The 19,869-nt window shown below is 35.1% G+C and overlaps 1 protein-coding gene across 1 annotated transcript in view; it reads right to left on the reverse strand.

The window, feature by feature from the left end:
• Positions 1-1,558: 1,558 nt before the first annotated feature.
• Positions 1,559-19,869, reverse strand: part of LOC144238404 (putative ATP-dependent RNA helicase DDX60) — a 100,775-nt gene continuing 82,464 nt past the window's right edge. The window contains exons 33-38 of the mRNA XM_077772231.1: positions 18,772-18,893; positions 15,348-15,495; positions 13,912-14,054; positions 8,366-8,517; positions 5,038-5,100; positions 1,559-1,815 (exon numbers count right to left, since the gene is read on the reverse strand). Of these exons, the coding sequence (XP_077628357.1) occupies positions 1,716-1,815; positions 5,038-5,100; positions 8,366-8,517; positions 13,912-14,054; positions 15,348-15,495; positions 18,772-18,893 (728 nt within the window). The 3' untranslated portion in view covers positions 1,559-1,715. The remainder of the gene's footprint in view (positions 1,816-5,037; positions 5,101-8,365; positions 8,518-13,911; positions 14,055-15,347; positions 15,496-18,771; positions 18,894-19,869) is intronic.

The raw sequence follows: 19,869 nt of genomic DNA on the forward strand, positions 1-19,869 counted from the left end.
ATAGGCCTAATACCAATACGATGTTTTCCTCTTATACGAAAAAATGGGAATAAATTATGGTGGTAATAATGATTCTCCAGTAAATCTCACCAGGGTCTCTCTACATATTTCTCAGAAAGAAAAATTTCACATTATCGCAACAAATGGAACATAAAATGTTTTCAGAGTTCCTGTGTAAATTCTCTCTTCAAAAGTTGGTTCAAGTCATTTTTTTTTAAGTTATTGCTAAAAGTCAAAAAAGAAGCAAAGGAAGCTGACCATTAGACCTACCTCAAAGAGGTTAGGTATAACTTCCTCTTTTAGTAGAATACCAGTTTATAGGACATAATCTTATTATATCCCTAAAAGTTAGAGAGCCAAATTGGCTCATTCATATGGAAAAAAAATACCTTCATGTCTTCATCAGACATATGAAACCACAAGTGAGAAGTAGAAGCCAATGTGACAATTTATTAATATTATGTATCGGTTTTTCGAGGAGAGACCAGTAGTGGTCTACTGACCAAACCACGTTGGTTTCTATGTATTTTGGTGTCCAGAAATTGTTACATTTTATGTTTTAAAATAATTTAAATGGGTTTAAACCAAGGAAACTAGAGACCCCTAACATGGCACATGCAATAATGGGTCATGTCCAGGTAAGAGAGTATTATTTTATCTCCACGCAAAACGAAGCACATGTGTTTTTCTAAACCAATGTAATAAATGTATAAATAATGTCATACAAAAGATCATCTTCTGTAAGACGTCTGTATAGAAGGAGAAGGCAGTTCTTTTGCTCTGAGGATAAAATGCTCAAGTTTAGAGTCTAAAATGGTTTCTAAAACTGTGATCTGAGGCTTAGACTAGGGAGGGAAAGTGATTATACATAAGCTATTTATTATATACAAAATGTATATGTATGTGAAAATGGATTGAAAGACGCATAGCCTTAAAACAAAGAGACCAATGGTAAGTTGACTACATCCACTTTATTTCTTTGTGGTATTTAAGTCATTTATACAAAATTAAAATCAAGCCAAATCACAAGTTATCTGTTATTTTAAAGCATCACAGGATTCATGCCAAAACTCTCATTTATCTATTTTTTAAAAGTAGTTCAAGCTTACTGGAAGGTACCATTTTAGAAACCATATATATAAGTCATAAAATCACATTTAAATTGATTAAAGAAAATATATTTCAACTTCAGGGTACTGAAATAGCTTATTCTAGCCTTAATAGATGTTTACAAATTATGACATTGAGGAGGAAAGTGTTGAGAGCATAATGTTTGTTTAGATCTCACAGAGTAAAAATTGTTCTTCAGTCACATCCAAATCTTTGCATTTTTTCAATCAATCCACAAACTAGCTGAAACATAAGCATTATTAGTAATTATTAATTAATTACATATTAATTATGAATAATTATTATATAAAGAAGCTTATATAATAAGCTTTTGAATAATAGCTTATTGAATTGAATAATTATGAATAATTATTATATAAAGAAGCTATTATATAAAGAATCTTATTATATAAGATTCAAAGACATTAAATAACTTGACCCAAGGGTACTCATGAAAGAACATGGCAGGTTTGATTATAATTCTGACTCCAAATTGTTCCACTTCATTATATATTGTATTTCCAACCAAAAAGCATGACAATCACAAAATATGACTTGAAAAATGCCCATGGAAATATTTTAAGTGATCTGGATAGTCTTTGTTATTAAACTTTATTAAATTTTTCAAAAAAGGTTTCACTCAATTGTTCAAATGCCAAGACCACATTGTCATCTTCATTTTCACATAGTTCACGCAAGGAAACACTGTAAATAGAAATACAGACACACAGAATTTTAGTGAGAGTCAGTATTATAAGGAGGACTTTTCCCAGGTGGGAAGAATTAAGAAAATCCCATTACATGATGAAATGTTAGAAAAATATGAAGAATGATGATAAGAAACATGTTTATTTTTTAAAAATTTTAATGGAAAAAATAACAAAATAAAGATAACAAAACAGTCCCTATGTGGTTCCTCATCATGTTGACTACCAAGATGATTTTAGAGGCTAACAAATTCCATATAAACTTCTCCCTCTTCCCTTTAATAGCAGCAACACAAATTCCTTTCCTTTTCTCCACATATCTCTTTAGAGGCTATTTTGTGACTTTTTTTGGCTACTGTGTCCCGTATATACTGAAACTCACAACTAAATACCTCTAGGAAGGGCAAAATATTACTTTCTTTACCTAGATATGTGAGAAATTTAAAAGAAAAAAACAGGTAATAAACAGAATAATGGTCTTCCATAGATATTTATGTTCTAATCCCTAGAAATCTAGGACCATGTTAGTCTACATGGCAATGGAGAATTAAGGCTGCAGATGGAATTGAAGTTGCTGATCAGTGGTCTTTGAGATAGAAAAATTATTCTGGATTATCTGGGTGGGCCCAATATAGTCTCAAAGATTCTTATAAGTGGGAGAGGGAGGCAGGAGAGAGTTCATCTCAGAATGACACAATGTAAGACTTTCCCCACCATTGTTGGCTTTGAAGATGGAAGGGAACTAGTATCAAATAATACCAGCAGTCTCTAGAGCCTAGAAAAGACAATAGAGAAGACTGCCCTAAAGCCTCCAGAAAGAAATAAACTTTGCCAACATCTTGATTTTACCCCAGTTAGACCAATTTTGGATTTCAGGCTTCCAGAACTGTGAGATAATAAATTTGTGTTGGTTTAAACCACTAAGCTTGTGGTAATTTGTTATAGCAGCAATAAGAAATGATTATGCACGTGAAAAGAGAAGAGAAAGGAAATTCAAGAATGAAATGTGCAGCTGAAATGTTAAAGTACTGAACACAATCAGGATCTTACATTTTACCAGCCTTCTGTAATTCCTATCTACCTTGGTTCCACTAAAGTTCCAGAATTTTTCATAGTGTCTTCATTGACCTACTACAAAGAATGATCATATCTTTTATCTGTAACACTGAATTTCCTCCTAGTTACAGACCTATATGACACTGACCATTTCCTCTTGAATGATTTCCCACAGATATTAGGCAACATTTATAAATTCTAACTCACTATTTTTGGTTCTTAGTTCTCCTCCAACCTTATCCTCACTTCCATGTTTCTTATGTATCATTAACTAAAATAGAAACCTTGTTATCTTCACCAACTACATGACCTTTATTGACAGTTTCTTTGAATTCTATCTCATAAATATTTCTCTAATCATCATTAGTTCTATTTCCTTAATTCAGACCCACACCCACCTTCACCAGCATGGCTGCTATAGCCTTTGAGTCTCTGTCACATATAAGTCATATACATCTCTATCACACATATAAACCATAGACCCATATCATACTCATGTCTATGAATTATCTACACAATATTCAAAATATTAAGCCCAAACTCCATAATATGAGAATTAAGACCCTTCTCCAAACTGAAAGCTCTTTTAAAGAACTCCGCATCTTCCCCCATCCCTATCACAACTTCCGTATTCCCCATGCCACTATAGTGAGATCAAAGCCAAACCCTGACACATCAGGCCCTTTTCATTTCTGTACTTTCAAAACACTATTTCCTCTGTCCCCGTAATATCCCATAAGAATTGGTAAAAAAAAAAAAAAAAAAAAAAAATACTTCATTTGAAAATCCTTCTCTGAATCCAAAGTCAAGTTAGTTGTCCCCTTATCTGTCACCGTAGCACTTATTACCTTTTTAATATCTACAAGTTTCCTGACACTACACTGTAAGATTATGTTTATAGAAGGGATAGATTTATAGGTTCTCTATATCTCAAATGCTTAAACATATTCCTCAAATCAATAATGTTTCAATAGTTTTTAAAAAAATAAATGATATTTCTAGGATCAGATTTTGAGACTGTTCCAAAATCTGGAGTTTCTTGATATGCTCTTGAATTACTATGAGCCACTCAAGAAATACACCAGCTAGAGATACTCAGAATCTAGAGCAGTTCCCTCTGCTCTATCATCCTCATAGTTTCATTCTCTGTATAAAACATCCAAACAGGTCTAACTAATCTCATATCAAACAAAATATAAGACAATGACCTAATTAGCAAGAGCTTCATGAAGATGAAGAAATTCATGGCAAATTACCCGTATTCGTGTATGTGAAGATATACAATTTTTAAAGCAAGTGATAGAAAAGGGGAAACCCATAAAGTATTAAAGTACATGCAGAACGGAGGCTTTAGGAAGATGTATATTTTACCAGGAAACACTGATGGGCCTAAGGATGGACCTTCTAATAGAGCCTTAGGAGGGGGGTATTCATTGGAATTGTTTGGGTTTCCACTGAGCTCTCTTAAAGATGAAAACAGGATACCAATGTGAGAGATTAGTGTCAGATGAAGCCTGCCAAAAACACTGTATAAAGCAAGAGAATCCAGAATATGTAAATTGATATATAACCAGGGATCCAATAGATCCCTAAGAGGCCCTGTGAAATATCATGTATATGACAAACACTGGTTATAAAAACAGAATACTAGCATCTAGGAACTCCTGAGGTTTTTGGAATATTGTCCTGTAGTTAGGCAGTGCCTGAGGCTGAAGTTCTGGTCCGAATTGAACCTTATGTCAAATGGGCTTTGGAATTAATTCTTTTATAGAACCTGTGCAACAGGGTGGTGAAGAGAAGCTCTGCAAATTGTTTGGGGAATTGGAATGTTTGACACCTAAGAAGCTCAATGTCACTTTTAAGTATGAAGTCAGCAGGGGCACCTGTGTGGCTTAGTCAGTTAAGCATCTGACTCTTGATTTTAGCTCAGGTCACTATCTCATGGTTCATGAGTTTGAGCCCTGCCTGGGCTCTGCGCTGACAATGTGAAGTCTGCCTGAGATTCCCTCTCTCCTTCTCTCTCTGCATCTCCCCCACTCATGCTTGAGAACTCTCTCTCTCAAATTAAATAAACTTAAAAAAAAGTATGAGGTCAACAAACTTAATTTAATTACCATCAAATTTCTGGAAAATATGAAATCAATATTTAAAGTATATAACATACCTGATAGACTGAATGGTCAGTGCAAAATCCTTCAACAACTGATAAGCAGCTCCTTCATTCATCCTAAGCAAATATCATTTTGAAAATTAATAATATAAAAACATTAAAGAATTTATTTCATACTGAAATGTTGGATTTGTCAATAAGAGATTACTTTCGCCTGTGAAGACATATTTATTAGAATGTCACAATCCTAGATGATAATTCGATCAACAGGATGGTGATTATGAGTTAAAAAATCAAAAGTGTCACAACCACACAAAATTAATTCACATAGGAGACTGACCATTTCGGGAGAAAACCAAAGTAGGAAAGTTAAGCTCAGGAGAGTGAATGGAGGCTAGAGAAGCAAATGGACTATTTACTAATGTCACAACTACTTTATTCACAACAATAAGTCATATTTTAAAAACTGATCAGAAATACTTCCAAGAGGGAAGATGGCAGCAGAGTAGGAAGACCCTAGGCTTGCTTCATCCCATGAATACAACTAGATAACTACCAAAACATCCTAAATAACCCAGAAATCAACCTGAAGACTCACAAAAAATTCTATAACTAAAGGTAGACAAGAGACCCCATCAAAGAAGGTAAGAAGCAAAGAGACATGGTTTGCTCCAATGGAGAGGGAGTCACAGTCATGGAGAAGGGCAAGAGGCAGACTAGCACACAAGGGACTGTACAGGGAAGATGTTTCACCATACCAACTGGCTTGGAAAATTAGAGGGCCCAAATTTCATGAGTTCTTACAACCAGCAGGGCCTAAAGCTGGCTCAGATAGAGGCCAGAGGCATTTGGGCTTCTCTTGGAGAGAAAGCAGGGCAAACAGCTCATAGATGCAGAGCATAGAAAAAGCTATTTGAAGAGTGTCTGTGGCACACAGTGGGGAAGTTACTTGCTCTTCTCAGGGTATGTTGCAGATGGGCAGTGTTCACAAGAGACCCCTATGAGAACAAAGAAACTGGCCAGCATCATTCCCTCCCCCACCCCTCAGCATAAGCACAAGGCCACCTGCAGGAACCAGGACCATGCCAACAGTTGACACTCGCTACCTAACTTGCTTACACCAAGCCCCACCCCGACACACACTCTGGTGGAACCACCATTCCCAGTCATGCTTGCCTCAGTCCCAGTGCTGCAGGTGCCCACCCAAAGAAGACCAGCCCAAACCTCTGCCTATACCACATCTCCCAACACAGGAGTTCTTCCACATATGGCCATTACCCTTGGAAACAGGGGAAGTAGGTGAGTTTCCTAACATAGAGAAGCAGACACAGAGACTTAGACAAAATGAGAAGACAGAGGAATATCTCCCAAATGAAAGAACAGGACAAGACCATGGCCAGAGATCTAAGTAAAACAGATATAAAAAACATGCCTGATAAAGAATTTAAAGAACTGATCATAAAGATACTCATTGGACTTAAGAATGGAAGACATGAGTGAGAACATTAACACAGATAAGTAATAATATGTCAGAGATAAAAGGCTCAATAAACAAAAACACAAACATACATGATAGAATGAACAGCAGGGATGGAAGAAACAGGAACAAATTAATGACCTAGAAAACACATTAATAGAAAGTGATCAAGCTGAACAATAGGAAAAAAAGAATTATGCAAAACAAGAACAGACTTGGGGAACTCAGTGTCTCTATCAAACATAAAAACATTCACATTATAAAAGTCCCAGGAGAAAGAAAAGGAGACAAATGATTTATTTAAAGAAATAATAGTTGAAAACCTCCCTAACTGGGGAAAGAAAACAGATATCCAGATCCAGGAGGCACAGAGAATTCCCAACAAAATCAATGAAAGCATATGAACACCAAGACATAAGTAAAAAGGCAAAATACAGTGATAAATAAAACAATTTAAAAGCAGGAAGACAAAATAAGCAAGTTAAATACAAGGGAAATCCCATAAGGTTATCAGGGGCTTTTTCAGCAGAAACTGTCTACGCAAGAAGGGAATGGCATGATATATTCAAAGTGATGAATAGGAAAAGTCTGCAGCAAGTCTATCATTCAAAGTAGAAGAAGAGAGAAAGAGTTTCCTGGACAAATAAAAACTAAAGCAGTTCATGACCACTAAACTAGTCTTCCAAAAAATATTAAAAAGGATGTTGAGTAAAAACAAAACACTAAAATCGACAGTATGAAGGTAGGAAACACAAAAGCAGTATAAATGAATCCTTTTATAAAATACCAGCCAAGGAACCCACAAAATAAAATATGTAAAATAAGACATCATGTACCTAAAACATGAGGAAGAGAGAAGTAAAGAATGGGTTCAAATTAACTAACAATCTACTTAAGATAGATTGCTATATGCAGAAGATACAACCTAATGGTAACCCAAAATCAAAAACTACTAATAATTATGCAAAGAATAAAAGGAAAGAAAGAAAGCCAAGTTTCACTAAAAGAAAAACCAACAAATCTGAAAGAGAAAAAAAACAAGAAAGAATCAGAGAAAATCTTCAGAAAGAACCACAAGTAATAAAATGGCAATAAATATATATCAATAATTACATTAAATGTAAATGGACTAAATACTTGAATCAAATGACACAGGGTGACAGAATGGATTTTTTTTTAAAAAAGACTCATTTATACACTGATTATAAGAGCATGTTAGTCCTGAAGACACCTGCAGATTGAAAGTGAGAGGATTGAGAAACATTCATCATACAAATGGATATCAAGTAAAACCAGAGTAACAATACTTATAATGGACAAACATAACTTTGTATTCCCTGCTAAAGAGCTAACACAACTGTCATGTGCTCAGTCCTCAGATGTGTGAGTTATATACCTTTTTATATACTTCTCTCAGATAATGGTGAGCATGGCATTGCTTGTTATTGTTTTTCAGTTTTAAAATATCTCATAATGAATACAATAGGATATCAATAAATAACACATCTGTGAGTATGCACAAATATTTGTATCTGTAGTGTACATCTTTAGGTCAAGTGAGTCAGCCTAAGTCCCAAGAGTATATTGGTAAACCACAAATAAAATAACACAAAGTTTGTTACCTTCTCTTGCCATTATTCTACAGGAAAAAGAATTCCAGTATATTTAGAATGATTAACCTATACTTAAAACTGTAAAAGACTTTGCCTAAAATTCATTAGGTTCATCCAATAGATAGCAACATAAAGATGGATACAGAAATAGAACCAGAGGTAAAGGTACAAATGAAAGAGAAAGATGTAGATACAGACATGAATGCAGACATGGAGACAGAAAAAAGGTAGAAGTAGAAATGATTAAAGGGCAAAACAGAGTGGGGGATAGGTGAGGATAGATAAAACATACCTGTTGTCCTGGACTAGTCCTGTCAAGGAACCATGTTTATAGAAATCAAGTGCATAAGCATTAAGTGGCATTCTTCTTCCTTGGTTATCAAACACCTGTGACCACAGCACAGGAGCCTGAGTGTGATGAATACCAATTGTACGCAGAACGACCTAAAGAAATACAACTTTTATTGTCATTTATGTATAAAGAAAGTTAATGATTTCTTCTATTGTGCTTTGTAGTGCCTTTGTTTAATCAACCTTTTTGAAGCATACTCTTCATGGTGAAGGAAGAGGGTGTCTTTCATACACACTGGAATGTTGCTGTCCTAAGTAAGCCTAGATAGTGGCTTAGCACCACCTATGAACATTGTTGCCTCACAGCATACTCTTGGCAATTTTAATCTTCCAGCCAGTTGAATAATAACAAGACCCACTAGGAAATAAAAGCTAATGTAAATTGTTTTCAGTATCCTAATTTGTACAGGAGATACCTTGTAAACAGAGTATCAGACAACTGGTGCCTTCTTTGGTTCAAGAGAAGAGTTCAACTGAACAACTCTAACAACTGTTAGAACCCAATTACCAGAATAAACAGGAAAGGGAGAAAGATGTAGGGGGATTAGAGAAGAAGGGGAAGAAGGAGAAGAAGAAAGAGAAGAAGGAGAAGGAGGAGGAGGAGAGGAAGAAGACAAAGACGAAAACAAAGACGAAGACGAAGGGGAGGGGGAGGGGGAAGAGGAAGGGAAGGAAGGAAGGGGAGAAGAAGTAGGAGAAGAAGGAGACAAAGAAGGAAAAAAGAAGAAGGAGGAGGAGAAGGAAGAAAAAGAAGGAGGAGGGTGAGAAGGAGGAAGACGAAAGGAGAGAAGGAGAAGAAAGAGAATGAAGAGAAGGAAGAGGAAGAGGAGGAAGAGAAGGAAGTAGAGGAGGTGGAGAAGGTGGAGGAGGAGAAGGAGAGGGAGGAGGAAAGGGAGGAAAGGTGGAGGAAGAAGAAAGGAGAAGAAGGAAGAAGAAAGGAGACCCAGGAGGAAGAGTAAACAAGCCAATAGCTTTTGATGTTTCCTCAACTTTTGAAAACTATATGGGTTCATAGGAAGTCTAATATACTAATCAGTAAAGTAGAAAGTAAAACTACTTCTTCAGGAAAGTAAGGTAGAAAGTAAAACTTTCCTAAAATAATTTGGTAGTCACTTAGAAAGCTCTTTTACTAAGAGTTTTGGAAAATTCTTGGGGTACCTGGGTGGCTCAGTTGGTTAAGCATCTGATTCTTGATTTTAGCTCAGGTCATGATCTCATGTTTCATGAGTTAGGGTTCTGTGCTGATGGTTCAGAGCCTGCTTGAGATTCTCTCTTACCTTCTCTCTCTACCCTTCCCCCATTTGCACTTTATCTCTAACCCAAAATAAATAAATAAACTTTAAAAAAAGAGTTCTTGGATATTCTTATTCCATTATGATCCAGAAAACAGTTTTGACTGGAAAAATCCTGAAGATTTACATTCAAGGGAAAATGTTGCATATGTGTACCAGAAATTTGCAGCAGCCCTGTTTGTAACAGTAAACACTGGAAAAAAAGACAGAGCCTTGGGGCGCCTGGGTGGCTTAGTCGGTTAAGCGTCCGACATTCGCTTAGGTCATGATCTCACAGTTCGTGGGTTCGAGCCCCGCGTCGGGCTCTGTGCTGACTGCCAGCTCAGAGCCTGGAGCCTGCTTCAGATTCTGTGACTCCCTCTCTCTCTGACCCTCCCCTGCTCACGCTGTCTCTCTCTCTCTCCTAGAAATAAATAAAACATTTAAAAAAAAAAAAGACAGAGCCAGTTTTTAATACGAAAATAGATCAGTGGATTTTTTATATTCACACTCTGAAATATTATGAAGTAATAAAAATAAAATTGAGTTTCATGTGACAATATGAATGATACTTAGGTGCATCTAGTAGAGTGCAAAACAAAACAAAACAAAACAAAAACAAAAAACAGTATCCTAGAAACTCTGGAAATTTTTTACAAAATCAAAAGCGACAAATATAAAGAATGACTTTAGAATATCATGTTTTTTTAAAGAAGCATTAAAAATACAAAATTTAGGATAATTGATACCCTGGGGTGTCGAAGATTCTAAGCCTAAAGTTCTTTCTTGTCTTGGCAAGAAAGCAGGAGGTAGGATTAAAATGAGAGATGGCTAATGTCCGGGAAAGACAAGAGCCCGGAATAAGGCTTCTTGCCCCGTTTTTATTAGGATAAGAAGGCTTACAAACATGATGGGTGTGCACAAAGAGACAATGAATCATAGGCATGAGGTAAAGGGGGTTTTGAAGACGTGGGGCTTGAGTTAATATAAAACAAAATCCTAGCGCCGGGCAGATGGTCAGATGGTTGCTAACGGCTGACAAGACGTGCTGTGTCTGTTTATTTTAGCTAGCCTAGGGGATAAGACAGATTCGGCAAAACACTTCAAGACTAACAAGGCACCTTTTCTTTGTAAATCAGCTCTGCTCTAAGCAGCATCACCCAGCAGCAGTGCAGTGCAGTGATCTATAGCCCTATTTACCTGCTTACCAAATTTGGTCTTTCCTTCCTGTGAAAGCAGCTTTCTGCTATAGTACTAAATTAGGGCGTGCTTTGCCCTGAATGCCTAACCCTGTTTATCTCATACCTTTGTACTGGGTGTCTTAGCATCCCTCTCTATTCTGGGGCCTTTGCTCCTCCCTATTCTTGGTGCCTTTCCACCTCCATATCCTGGAGGGCTAATCTTATTTACCCAAACTCGGGTGAGAGCACCCTATGGCTTTGTACTTCTTTATGCCTTGTCAACCCATTGGTGTAAGCTCAGGGGATTCCTAAGCTTATTCCCCACACTGGGGAAAGGGGAGAGACAAGTGAATAAAATAAAGGAGGAGTACATGGATCTTGAGTCCATGGGTGTTCATTTTAGGTTTTACGCTTTATAGTTTATCTGCTATATAAAGATATTGTGCAGGCATATGTAGTATTAAACTAAAATGTAACATACAATAAAAGCTAAATATGTTTTGAGAGGTTATAACTTACACTAGGAAAGTAACTTGGCATAAAGTAAGTTGGGTAAGGCAAAGGGCATATTGCCATCATGGAATACTCTGAAAATATTCATCAATTCAAGATGCTTCAAAATAGATAAAATAGATATTCTGGTTTCTCTTCAGATCTAATAAATCTTTCGCCTTTTACAAAATAGATGAAATAGAACTGGCCTCTTCTCTCTAGCACACCATCAGGAACAACAAGGAGTCTGAATTAGTTCATGCCTTGTACCTTAAAGATCTCTTTTAATTCATGGTGTCTTGTGGCAACAAGACACAGACATTATACCCTATTATAACTGAATCCATGCCCTCCAAAACCCCATGTAAAATTTTGTATATGGTGAGGAAACAAAAGTTAATGGTATGTACTGAGCATAAGTTAAATCAATTATAAAATAGACAAAAGGGGAAATTATGTCTTGTTAAAATGTCTTGTTTTCAATGTGATTAGCTATAAACTTCTTACAGAAGTAATTAATTGTTTATAATTACAGAAATAAAATCAGGGGGAGAAAGCTGCTTAAAATTACCGATCTTAAAAGCTAAAGTTTAATCCTCTATTATTTCTATGCCAGAATTTCATATTCTTCCACCATCTGTAAGACACCACTCACATGAGGGCAAAGCCCTACAGCACTAGCCTCAAAGAGCTTCACATAAAATCAAGAGCAGTGGTTTCTAATTCATTTTTGAACTATGTACCTTAGCAGTAAAAAAAAAATTAAAAAAAAGAAAACCTTGCTCATTTCTTCTTTCATGAATGTTTTTCTCTCATCTTATAAAACAGAAAGTTTCCTCAAACTTACTATGGTACATTTCCTTGGGGTTTGCAAATGTACAGACTACCAACCAAGAGCATTATTGCTTTCTAATTAAGAAAACGGATGACATTAAAGACTAAGTAAGAATTATTTTTCTTTTAAATTAGGTTGTTTCCAATTATTTGAATTCAACAAGATTAAAATGGGTCTAATTAAGTTGTTAATTAAGAGAACATTAAAAACATACTTATGATAATAGATTGCTAGGTGATTTGGCACAAACAACTCCGAAGGAATTAGAGGAATTGTGTATCACTGGTATAACAAAAGTTGATCCATTCTGAGATACTTATATATTTGAATAAGGTTTCTCAGGATTCAAATTAAGATTTAATTCTGGAGCTCTGTCTCATTCTAAAAATAAGTAAATATTCATCCTTAGTTGTATGGACTAATTTTAAAAGAAATAACTTCATCCATCCCATTCATATTTACATTTCTAATACAATATTAATTCTATTGTTAGTAATTACTTCTCAAAAATTGTATTATATTTGTTTCTATGATTAACAGGAAATAACCATTAAACTGAAATTGCATTCTATTTAACCTAAGAAATGTGACAAGGTAGGGTGATTTCATGTTTAAAAATATATTACATTAAGGTTAAATTATGTAGGTGGATGTACAATCTAAATAGAACTATACCATATTTGAGATCATTAAAAATTTTGTTCTTGACTACTTTTAGCTTTATAGTTATGGTTATTCAAATGCTTCAGTATTCATATTCCCTTTTATGCATTAAAATGATATGATGGCTTTATTTTAATATAGCAACATTTACCTAAAGCTAGAAATTATACCATCAGAAATTACTTGAATATATGATTAAAATGTATGTGTCCATTTAAAATGCAATTAGTTTTTCAAAATTCTTTTAAGTGATACTGGACTATTTTACATAATAAAGGGCTATCTGATTTTGAAATAGGATGGAGTTTTGACACTAGTGTCAAACCGTAGTATCAAATATAACAAAAGTTTTTTCCCTCAAACTTTGTGTTAAAATATAAATTAAATCTCTATGAGTTTATTCCAATATTCAATGGATTGTCCAGCATATTGCAATATGTGTAGTTCTTTACACTCCATTTTGGGCATTAGTGATCCTGAATATATATGGCATTGACCGCATCTATAACAATACTGGGAAAGCTTGAAGATAGTTTTATATGCTCTTTTCATAGCAAACTTGGATCGATCTAGATAGAAGGAAAGTGATATTACTGGGAATTCTGTATAATGGAGCAGAGTCCCTCAGGCCAACACTGAAAAACTGAAATCATACTGGCCTCAAGAGCACCATTTCCTGGATACTTCTGTTCATACACCTGGAATGTTTTTTTCAATTTGGGAAATTTGAAATCCTTTCTAAACATTTAGCCTAGAAGTATAAGTCTAAGTCTTTCTCCTTTTCAAAAAATATTTTTTATGTTTATTTATTTTTGAGAGAGGTCTAGAGAGAGAGAGCAAGGAGGGGAGGGGTAGAGAGAGAAGGAGACATAGAATCCGAAGCAGACTCCAGGCTCTGAGCTGTCACCACAGAGCCTGATGTGGGCTCGAACTCATGCACTGGAAGATCATGACCTGAGCTGAAAATGGGTGTTTAACTGATCGAACCGCTCCAGTCCAATTCTTTCTTAAAGATCTTTTATTTTTAAACCCCTTTTCCACTTACATGGTTTGGAGTATTTGGCTGAAGCAAATCACCATCAGAGTTTCCAGAGAGGTAAACAAAAGGAGAAATAGCTACTCTTCCTTCTTTGCAGTTCATCAGGTGAGACACCAGTTGGGAGTCCTCACATTCTTTTCCTGCGAAATCTGGCCATAACAAGTTGGGATAGATTTAATTTTTACAAAGTTAAGCTTTATATATACTAGACCTAGACCCTGCTACAAATGGAGTCCTTCAATTTACCTGGACCTAAAATCAGACTGAGATATATCACATAAAGTAAATAGTACATCTGACATAAAGTGAACAGCACAGAATTCATTCAATTAATGTTAGCTATCAGTATAATTATCAATATAATAATATGTTACATATTTCAGTTCCTTGATCAGCAGGTAATGAAAGACTACATTTAAATTGCATAATCTTTTAACATAGAATTACTGTAATTGCCTTGGTGCTTTTTCCTACTGAATTTAGATCTGGTCTCAGAATCCTTCCAAGACTGGATGTTCCAAAAGGCCATTTTTAGTAGGTTTGGGAATGGCATATGAGAAGAAATATTTTTTCCATTCCTACTCTTAAAAAGCACTAGATTATGCATTCAGTGTTCACTCTAACTTGCAATGAAGGCAGGCTGTTCATGCACTCCTATTGTGTCTCCTCTGGGATGCTCACAATGCTCCAATGTTGTCTGCTTTTGCTCATGCTGCTTCCCACTTTAATAGGACCCAGGAAGCTATGGGCCCTGCTTCCTTAACTTTTTCCAATTGAGGACTTAGGATATATTAAACTAGGAAATTACTACTCTTGGCTCAACCCTTTTCCTTTATCTCAGTCAGCTTTTCCTGTTTACTCTCCCTTAGAAGATTTCTATCCAATAGTTTATGAAAAATAACTGCAAAGATTAATGTGTATACTATGTGCTAGGCACTGTTTTATGATATTCACATATATTAACTTAATATTAGTTGGCAATGTTATTTTCTTTTTTATGTATCTTTTGAGCAAATGGAAGCATGAATATGAACTCACTTGCCCAAGATCTCACTGCTAATAATAGCAGAGCCAGAGTTTGGACCCAAGCAATCTGCCAAGACTCTATGCTCAAGGACGCTACACATATTTCCTCTCAAGAAAACACGTGACAGAATAGTCTCTTGTTTCTCTTCATCTCATAGATGTTCTTACTGTATGTGCCAGGCTGGCCCCAAAAGCAACCTTTAATCAAGATGGTTTACGAAGGATGCTATTTAGTTTTATTCTGCATTACCCTCTGACTTCTAATAATCAAAAGCTTCTTTCTTTGGAAAGTAGAAGGAATCCTCTTATTTTAAGGCCAACTGATCTTTCCCGGTATCTACTCTTCCTCTGGGAAAGATGTTTTTAGAAAGATTACTTCTTCCTGTCAATCCACATAGGAGCTAGGATATACTTACTTATTTTTGACAGTGGGAGTTGATATTCCTGTTTCATATCAGCCAATTTAGAAACATTTAGTAGGAAGGAGGCAAAGTCCTTTGTCACGTTCATGTTATACTCATGTAAAGCAGCATTAAAATCCTCAGGAAGATCCTCAAGGAACACCTAAATCAGCAAGGAGATCATTAAGAACACCTAAAGGCCAAATATTTTTCAGAAAGATCTATATATCTTTCTCAAAAGCTGAAACTTTGGAAGAATGGAAAAGAATACTGCAATATAATTCTGTAGTTACCTATTTATTCAACAATGTAACTGCTTCATTCCTTCATCTGTGAAATTGAAGTAAATTCATTTTTGTTTCTATAAACATTTATAAAAACCAATAACTTCACTCTTAAAAATTTGCTTTCACACTATTTAATTGATACCAGCTTTAAAAAAGTTTTTTTAAGTTTTTATTTAAATTCTAGTTAGTTAACATATAGTGTTATATTAGTTTCAGGTGTGCAGTATAGTAATTCAACTCTTTCATACAACACCAGGTGTTCATCACAACAAGTGCACTCCCTAGTCCCCATCATCTATTTCACTCAACTCCCCACACACCTCCCTTGTGGTAGTCATCAGTGTGTTGTGTATAGTTTAGAGCTAGTTTCTTGGTTTGTCTCTCTCTCTCTTCCCACCCCCCTCTGCCGTGGGACCATTTTTTAAATAGAAGCATCTGGTCAAATTACATTAGACTTGAGACTATTTCAAAGAATCTAGTGACATGTTTGGAGAACAAACAACAACACAAAGTACATTTGCATGCCTGGAATAACTCTCACTTGGTTGGGATGGTTTTCAAAACCTCACTGGATTCATTTTGCTAATATTTTGTTAATTATTCTTGCATTTATATTCATAAAAAAGAAACACCTCTAATTTTACTTGTTATAATGTCCTTGTAGGGTTTTGGTATAAATTTTGGGTTTTTCTCACAAAGAGATTTTGTATTCTCTAGAAGAATTTGTGAAAGATTGGTGGGATTCATCGTTTGAAAGAATTCACCAATGAAACTATCTCCCTCCTCTTCTTAGGGGACTCCCATTATATAACATTAAACGTTTTGAATATGGTCCATATTTCTCTTATGCTATCTGCTTTTACTTTAATTTTTTCTCTTTGATATCATTGGATACTTTCATTTGAGCTGTCAGCTCATGGACTCTTTCTTCTGATATATATATTCTGATCAGATATATTTTTCAATTCTGAAGTCTCCATTTAATTATCTAATAAGGGTGCCTGGGTGGTTCACTTGGTTAAGCATCCAGCTCTTGATTTCAGCTCAGTTCATGATCTCACAGTCGTGAGGTCAAGTCCCACATCAGACTCGACACAGAGCGTGAAGCCTGCTTGGAATTTTCTCTCTCTCTGCCCTTCCCCAGCTCATGTGCTCTCTAAATAAATAAACAAACAAAGAAACATTAAAAAGTTACCTGATAAAGTTCTAATTATCTGGTGAAATTGTCCATTCTTTCATGATTTTGTCTATCACTTTTATTTTCTTTAACATATTAACCATACTTCTAGTCTTTGTCTCTGCACTCCAGTATCTAAATCATCGGTGTCTGTACTACTATTCTTGCTTTTCTTCCTGCCAATTGGTCATATATTTTTGCTTATTCACTTTTTTAGTTTTGTAGCTTTTTTTCACCAGAAATTATTTATAAAAGGACCTGATAGGATGATGTTATCTTCCACTCGAGTGAGTTCTCCCATATTTGTATTTGGTTAAATGAGTGAAGATGTGATCACTTCAATCCAAGTAGAGATCAAAGTGGTATTGTTGGTATTGCTAATATTGTTTCCCAGTTTTATTAAATTTCAGTCTATCCAATTTGTCTCTATTCCTGTGTCATGATCCTCTTGGGAGTTTGAGACTGGTGGGTGTAGTTTTCTGAGTCCTAAAATACTGCCAAAGATGTACCTCCTTCCTACAGAGCTTCCTAACCTTTTATATCTTTCAGCTCTCAAAGCCTTCAAAATGTCTGAGGGGGATACAAGCCTAAGAATAAATGCAGAACCTTCCTTCTAGTATTTCTTTTAAAAATACCACAAGACTGCAAAGAATTTGGTGTGGTACCCGAACATTTCTTGCAGATCTGGGACTCAGTAAACCTCCTCAGTAAACTCATGTCTCTCAAGTTTTTGTCACTCTAGCTCCATGTGATCACTGAAAGCTTTCATAATTTTTTTTAAATCTCACAGAAGAGGCTCTCTATATGCTAAGTACATTTTTAAACCACGTCCAGAATTAACAAATTCTTTGGGAGAAAAACCATGGTTAAAGATAACTATCGTAGATTAAGGTCCTGCTGTTGTATAATATTAGCCAATCGAATCCTCATTGTTTCCACAGCTCTCTATTGCAATATGTATGATGACCACTTACTATATCCTACCTGAAAGTGCACAAACTTCCAATAAGATTTAAGAAAACAGAGAGACAAACAGACTGACAGAGAGACAGGAGGTCTTCACACAAAACCTTCTTTAATTGTATATTTTTATGATGTCTTTCTTTGTGAGAACTTATTAGATATTGACTTTTCCAAGTTTAATATAAATTATTTAAACAAAACAAGCAATACTTCAAGACTATACATGTGTTGAAAAAATGTGAAGATGATGGGTCAATAAATAAAAATGTGTTCACTGGTGAAGACAACATCGTGTGAAGGCTAAGATTTGTAATTGTGAAATTAGACAATATAGATTCACTCATCTCTTTTTGTTTTTTGACACCTTTTACTAAGGTTATGTAGTATAAGTGGCCTATTCCACTTTCTAAGATTCTTGTGGAGTACATTAGTAATAGTATTTGATGTTGATTCAATAGTAGCAAATCATGATCAAAGAATATTTTGCAAATAAAATTGGAAAAGAATTTCTTTCCTTTTATTCCATGTGAGACAAAGAATGATTTCCTCAATGACTATTCAAATATTTTTTTTTCAATGAGGACATTAGAGTTCACAACATATACTTCATACCATAGCCTTACCTCAACATAAAAGGATACTATGGGAACTACAGATTCAATGATAGGGACTTTCCTTTAAATTCATTAAAGTTCCTTCAATGTATATATCTCTACACGATTTCTTTAGCCACTGAACGATATAATTTGATACAATCATACAATCAAATGGAAAACATGAACAAAATTCTTTATCTTATTTTTCTCAAGGCATTTAATCTTTTGATAGATTTACAAGAAGAAGCTTATGAATTTGACGTTAAATATAACAATGATTACAAAAACAAAAATTATTATTCCACAAAACATATGAACCCTGTGTTGATAAAAATCCTACTGCTGCTGAATCACTTATGATAGGGTCTATTTAATTATACTAATTATTTTAATGTTATCAGAAGCATAAATTTTACCTTTGATTGATAAAACTTGAGAGTGGTATCTTGGAACTTTGCTGGAAGCAGTCTTCTTCCAAACAGATTTGCCAATACTAACATTAGCTTTTCCATAACATCTTGAGAAAAATGTTTTGAGCCTATATAAAACAAAGAGTCTTGTTAAAAATGTAAAAAACAGATATCAATCCCATTTTAACACTTAAATTGTATGTTATATTGCATTTCATCTCATGAAAACTGAAAATTTGGACAAAAGTAGCAACCAAAGAATGACTCTATCTGCTGACAGTTTAATCTGTGCCTTCTTTTTCATTCTTGCTATTTCCATTCTAATTCATACCCTAGCCATTCCAACCACAAATTGCCTCATCTCCTTACCTGCATTCTACTCCCCAACTTCAGGCTATGATCAGTTTTCCTGAAGCATTTTATGATCAGTTCTCTCACCTATTCAAAAATCTCTGATTGTATCTAATGCCTCATAAACAAAATCCAATCTCTTTAGTCTAACATTTAAGGCTTTCCAGAATGCAGCCCACAAATAACCTCCCAGGTTTATCCCCCTCCCTTACCTTCTTGCCATTCATACCATCAACTTGAACTTACTTTCTATTCTTCACAACACATGAGCATTAAACAGTAGTGATTAAAAGGTGCTACATTTAATAACTTGGGCTCTAGAGTCAAACTCCTATTTCAATCTTGGCTCTGACACTTGTTAAATTGTATGACCATGGCAAGTTATTTAACTTCTCTGTGTCTGAGTTTCCTCATTTACAAAACAGTGATAGCCATATTCTCTGCCTCATAAAGTTATCAAAATTTCTATCTCCATGTTTATAATAGCATACACCCTCATACCCCATCCCACACACCCACACATAGCAATAAGCACAACTGTATTTCCACTTGCAGGAAATTATTTCTCCTGTTACAGAGCTTTTGAGGAGATAGAATTTCTGGAGTATTCTTGTTTCACAGAACAATGCATGGTCAGAGCCTAATGACTAAACCTATTGCACAAAGTAAACTATTGTTGTCAATTCATGATAGAAGATAAAGAAATGCTATGAAAGGCACTGCATTTGCCAGGCATTAGGAACTACAACAAAT

This window comes from Crocuta crocuta, unplaced genomic scaffold (genome assembly GCF_008692635.1).
Source record: "Crocuta crocuta isolate KB4526 unplaced genomic scaffold, BGI_CrCroc_1.0 scaffold429, whole genome shotgun sequence".
Classification (NCBI taxonomy): domain Eukaryota; kingdom Metazoa; phylum Chordata; class Mammalia; order Carnivora; family Hyaenidae; genus Crocuta; species Crocuta crocuta.